This window comes from Fukomys damarensis, unplaced genomic scaffold, assembly GCF_012274545.1.
Source record: "Fukomys damarensis isolate Sample0158 unplaced genomic scaffold, DMR_v1.0_HiC HiC_scaffold_14, whole genome shotgun sequence".
Classification (NCBI taxonomy): Eukaryota; Metazoa; Chordata; class Mammalia; order Rodentia; family Bathyergidae; genus Fukomys; species Fukomys damarensis.
Genome location: NW_022900926.1, coordinates 33,186,139 through 33,192,138, shown reverse-complemented (window position 1 = coordinate 33,192,138; position 6,000 = coordinate 33,186,139). Strand labels below are relative to the sequence as shown.

General features: G+C 45.2%; 1 protein-coding gene across 4 annotated transcripts in view; it reads right to left on the bottom strand.

Annotated features, from left to right (window-relative positions):
• Positions 1-6,000, bottom strand: part of LOC104859319 (UL16-binding protein 1) — a 106,613-nt gene that overhangs the window by 21,937 nt on the left and 78,676 nt on the right. For 2 of the 4 annotated variants that reach the window (XM_010619857.1, XM_010619859.1), the window contains 3 exons: positions 5,050-5,313; positions 4,540-4,815; positions 3,378-3,876 (listed from right to left, as the gene is read on the bottom strand). In XM_010619857.1, the coding sequence (XP_010618159.1) occupies positions 3,758-3,876; positions 4,540-4,815; positions 5,050-5,313 (659 nt within the window). In that variant the 3' untranslated portion in view covers positions 3,378-3,757. Of the gene's footprint in view, positions 1-3,279; positions 3,877-4,539; positions 4,816-5,049; positions 5,314-6,000 lie in introns of those variants that run through there. The other 2 variants (XM_010619860.1, XM_033763314.1) reach the window with 2 other exon arrangements.

The following is a 6,000-nucleotide window of genomic DNA, read 5'->3' as shown; positions in this document are numbered from 1 at the left end:
CAAAAAGGGAAAAGAAAAAAATGTGAGAGAATGAAAAGATGAAAATAAAGTGTTTGTAGATGGGGAGGGGAGGAGGGGGTGAAGGGAGGGCAGAGGTAAGGGGAAAAAAATGAGAATCAAGACTTGCCATGTAAAGGTACATGATCCCAACAATGAATGTAACTGTACTGTATCCCTAAATGTACCAATAAATTCAATAAAAAAAAAAAAAAAACGGGGGCAACACAGTCTCTGCAATTAGTGGTTTCCTCTCATCACCGTGTGGCTGACTGGAGCTGACTATCTCTACCCAGAGTCACAAGAGAACCTGATATTGCAGATCACTAGCCTTGGAAAAGGTCATTTCCAAGCTAAGAGTAGTTCAAAAAAAAAAAAAAAAAAACGCTGGCAACACAGTCTCTGCAATTAGTGGTTTCCTCTCATCACCGTGTGGCTGACTGGAGCTGACTATCTCTACCCAGAGTCACAAGAGAACCTGATATTGCAGATCACTAGCCTTGGAAAAGGTCATTTCCAAACGCTAAGAGTAGTTTCACTGAATGTATATAGCCTTCACACCTTTGTACAGTTGAAAACATTAAGTGGAATCACTTTAAATCATGGACTCCCACTGCGACTAAAGGAACAGAATTGAAAGGATGCAGTTTCTGATTTGATTCTGTACATCCTGAAACGGGTTTTTTTAAAAAATGTGACTAGATTTTAAAATATCTGTTATTCATTTTCTAGTAGCAAATATAGACCTGAATAGACCTGATAGTCTATAGTGAGAATTCTTCACAGAGATAGGAAAAAATGTGCGTTGGGTACTTACAGTGAGGTACTAATATGGAGAGAGGGTCAAGATGAGTCTGCAAAATTCTTTCAAACATTTCTGTGAAACGATGACAATTTTGAATGCAATGACATTTTTGGTTGCTCTTAATGTTGGTGGACAAAGTTAACAAAGAGATGAATGAGCTCAGAGTTTCAAAAACTCAGCTCAAGCACTGTGTCAATGACTGAAGACCTTTTATGTGTACTCCAAAGGACTCCCTTCTCTCCTGAATCCACAGGGAAGAAATGGCTGAAAATTAAATGAAGAACCTCAGCCTCGGACTCCCAGTCTGGTGAGGTGTCACCTGATAAATGTGGAGCACTGATTGCAGAAGAATGAGATCCTAGAAGTAGAGATGGAGGCTTGTGGGGAGACTCTGATGAAGCTGGGATATTCCCTAAATTCAAATAGCCTTCGTTAGCAGTAGAAGAAGGCTCCAAGCTCTCAGAAGAATTGGTCTCCTCCCTCCCAGGAGAAATCATTTTCTACCTCAGTGGCAGCAGCCTCCTCACCGCCAGTGGCAGTGGCTTCCCCCGCTCCAGTCATATTGGTCTCTTGACCCTCAGCAGTGTCAGGATGTCCTCTGTCAGAAATTCACCCTGAATTGCCTGAGAAAGCTGCAGAGGCCTCCTGATAGGAAGCTGCCTTCAAAGCAGTGCTGATTCTGCACAGGACCTATCCTTCCTTCTAGATTTTCTTTACTTCTAGATACAGTTTGGATCTTAAATGTCCTCCAAATTCTGGGTTTTGAAGCCTTGATCACCAGCCTGTGGCACTCTTGGGATGTGGTGAAACCTTTAGGAGGTGGGGTCTATTATAAGTAATTTGGGTCTCTGGTGCTGTATCCTTGAAGGAAACATGGTGACCTGTGCCAACTCCCTCCTCATTTGCTTTTCCTGTTACCATGAGGTAAGTAAGCACCAGATGGTCCCACTGTGAAGTCCCAAAAGCAATAGGGCCAACTGATCATGGAATTAAATCTGTGAAACCATGAACCAAATAAAAATGTTTTCCTTTTAATTTTTTTTCTGGGGTATTTTGTCCATATAAGTAGACACACAGGCCAGCAGTCCCCTAAAGATGAGTTATAAAGGGTGATTCAAGAGGACATGTACTAGGCCAGTGTTTTAGCTCAGTGGTTCCACCACCTGACTTGCTAAGCCTAAGATCCTGAGTTCGATCCCCAGTACCAAAACAAACAAACAAACAAAACAAGGACATGTACTATACTCCAAGACAACTTCTTGAGTTAAAAAAATATATATTTTGGAGGTGGTGGTGGGTGCATCATTCCTGTGGGAATGTGGCCCCAAACTTCAGCCTGTGAGTTGGATTGGGAAAGACTTCTCTGTCCTTTATTGTGGGATTAGACACAGGTTCCGCTCCTCTTCATCTGGGGCAGTGACGGTGTGTTGTGTTTGTCCGCAAGCCCGCTCGCGGAAGAAAAGTTCAGGGACTCGGACGGGGAGGACAAGCAGCGGAATCACCAAGCAGACTCACTCTGGGGAAGTTTCTGGAATGCTTCCACTTTTAATAAGTTCAGCCAGCAATTTATAAAGTTTTGAAAGAGGGAGTGGCGAAGGGGGCGTAATATATTTGGCTCAACAGGATTGGTTGTTGGAGTGTCCTTGGACAGGCGATGGAGGCATCCAACTAGGGGGGACGGGTGAGGTCACAGCCAGACATAGACAAGGCTCAACGCAGGAGCTAGGCCTCTACTAGCGTGCTAGGAGACGTATGTGCGGTGCACTTGTTCCAGCCAGATCTGTACCTCGTCTACTACAGCGAACCTTTTAGAGGTTTCAGGATAACAAGGGGCTGTGGCTTGCATCTCCACCATGAATCTATGGGATGGATCTTCACTGTTCTTCACACACGAAGTGGAGCCGCCATGGTGTAATCACTGAAATAGACTTTTTCCTTCTTTGTGTTCCTGCTGTGTCCATACGATGTATCACTGGCCCCTCCCCAAAAGGAATCCGGCTGGAACCAGGATTTGTTTTGCTAAAACACTTTAGAGCACAGCAAGTTTGATGTTAATATGGGCTGCTCCACCTTCTGGCTTGTTCATGCCAGGGATCAATTCTCCCACCTCAGGGCTGAGCTTAGTGAGCTATTGGTATCATGTCTGATTCTCCCGTTTCATTTCAAGGCGTAGTGGAGAATCAGAGATTCTGAGTACTCACTTTCCCCTCCTTACTCCTCATTCCTCTGCCCCTTGCCTCCCTCTCAATTCTGTTCATCACACCTGTGTAAGGACAAATTTTATTTATTGTCCTTTGCCGTGCACGGTCTCCTAATTAATTTGGCTCGATCCGCTAAAAGAACGTCCACCAGCCTTAAATAAGTACAAAAAGGGAAAGGTTATTGAAGGATATGCGCATACAGCAAACAAAAGTAAGAATGGAGAGGACAAAGAAAGAGGGGAGTCCTCTAACAGCAAGAGGGACTCTATCCGGGAAATTACCCGTAGGCTCTCTGGCAACAGCACCGGAATGTTGGAGGAATTAGGTCCATCACTCGCAACACAGCACGGGTCTTTTCAGCAGTCCCTCCGGCTACATGTCTCAATTCTGGGCGTAAGACAGCAGCAGCAGCAGCCTGGGCTAGGAGGGCTGCTTATACAGCTCTCTAGACAAAGGTGGTAAAACTACCTGTACTTTTGGCATGAAAAAAGGTGAATGTGCTTGCAGTCGCGTCCCAACCGGGCCCTGGCCAGAGATCCTGGAGGGACGGAATGTATCACATTCCTTATCTTGATGTTAAGAACATCTGGTCTTTATAACAAAGTCCTCCCTGTTTTTTCCCAGGGAACTGGCCAGGTATCCAGAGAAAGAAGAGGTGAACTAGTGGTTAGACGCCTTAGAGAGCCGAAAGCCTTAACCCAAGCCTTTCCAACTTAAAGTTTTAACTTTCCTTACGACCTGCAACTGTGAAGAACTATGACAGTGTTCCTAGGATGCTAAGTAGGACGGAGCAGGTCAGGATCAGCTGGGCTCTGGGGCTCTGTATTGCGGTCTTGGACCTGGATTCAGCTATAGCTGGGGTGGTGGGTGGTGCTGGAATGGAAATATGAGAGACTCAGCATTTTTCCAAAGCCCAAGTCTGAGAAGCTGCCCCCTCAGCTCTAGCTACCTTAGTTAACCAAGCAATACAGACAGCTTCTGCCCCTATGCTATGTGGCAGGCACTGTGACAGGTCCTGAGATGGGAAAGGAAAGAGAAAGAGGTCTTTGTGATCAAGGAGAAATTTAGGTAATGAGCAGCCAGGGTGACAATGTAACCCACCCTTCTTGATGGTAGAAGAGGAAGTGACTCATGATGAGATTGATAGAGAAGGGTCTCAGGAGCTGATGTTGAAGAGATTTTGAAAGATTTCAAGAAAGAGATCAGGTGAGATGAATAGGAAAAGTGATTCAGAGGGAAGAGAAAGAGGAAAAGGCCTGAAAAGAGAATGATGCCCATTGTATAGAGGTCAGGAAGAAATCCATAGTGAATGCAACATAGGCATGTGCAGTGAGCAACAGTTGTTAGTAGGTGAGAAAGAACAAGATGGGAAGAATACACCTGGCACCATTCCCAGTAACAAATCATTCTAGATCACTGTAGATGTAGTACACACACGCACACACACACACACACACACACACACACACACACACACACACGGAGGAGCATCTCATCTGAAGGGAGCTACTTCTTCCTCCTCTTCTTCCCAGTTACCTCTTGTCTCCAGGATTTCCTTCCAGTGCTCCATGAACTCCTCAAACCAACTCCCACAGTCATCCGTAGAGGTCCGGTATAAGAACTGGGTCAGCTCCCTGTTTTTTTCCCACTTCTTTTTGATGCAGCTGGATCCAGGATTGACCTCTGTCCACTTTCTTTTGTTTGACTCAATATGGAACAAAATCTGTCCATTGAAGCCAAGTTCCCAGGACCCACTGGGGGGTTCACCAGCTCTACCATGACAGGTCAGGTTGGCCCACAGGATGGCGGGAGCTGCCCCACAGAAAGAGATCAGCCTCAGCTCTTGACAAGTCTGTGGTCCCACCCAGCATCCACCTCCTCTGATATACTAATCTGACCCTGTTCTTCCTCCACATCCAGCCTTGCTGCAGGACTTGTTGCAGGGCCCAACATCCAATTGTTTGTTTTTTTTTTTATTTTGCAAATATGGTAAGTATCCCTAAAACTGTATCGTTTCTCTCATTCCATTGGAGTATTCTGACTTACCTGTGGCTGCACAGTTCTCTAGTTTAATGTCAAGCAGTTCCTGTTTGAGCATGTTGCCCAAATCCCGCAGTGTTTCTGTCTGCTCTTCCCAGGTCTTGGTGCTATCAATCTTCCCTCCAAGGATACTTATGGATTTGGCTTTGGCATTGACACAGTTATAGAAAAGAAAAGTCTTCTGATCCACCTGACCTCGGATTTTGCACCATTGGTCTCCAGGTTGGGCTTTAGGATTGATGATGAAATTATAGAAAAGAGAGTGCATGTCTGTGAGGGAAAAGCACAATGAAGGATTAGGGGTGAGCAAGGAATGGATCCATTTGTTATCCTCTCATAATATTGTTGAGGGGATGAGAATCTCTCAGAAAGGCTGAGCTGGCAGAGGGAGAACTGCCCCTTTCCACACTGTGCCCTCCACCCACTTAAAGTAGTGATCGTTTCTTGTTTGAGGAGGAAGAGAACATTCCCTGGCAGCAGCCTCATGTCCCAGGAGAAGGCTCATATTCCCTCTGCCCATGTGACTAATACCCATATTCATGACCACTTGTCCTTGTTAGGGATGTGCCTGGCCAGTAAAGGCCAGAACAGTAGAGGATCTTCAGAAGTAACTCAGGTGGCTGCAGGGAGATGGGGAGTGTTGGATCCATGCTGAGGTGACTAAGTCATGACGTGATGAGCGTGGGAGACATGTGTGACACAAGGGTTCAGTTCACGATTATGGTTCATAGGATTTGGATTGACTGCTAGGAGGTGGCACTACTGTGCTAGTACATTGGCTTCTGTTAGCTTGGAAATGCATTAAATAGAAAAAGGAATTAAGATATGATATGTACATATAGCAACTTCCCACTATGAATGCAATCATTTTGAACTGCAAACACGTACCAATAAAAAAATAAAAAAAGAAAATCTAGAATGTCCAAAAAATACAGCAGAGGAAAGGATCAGTAGGCT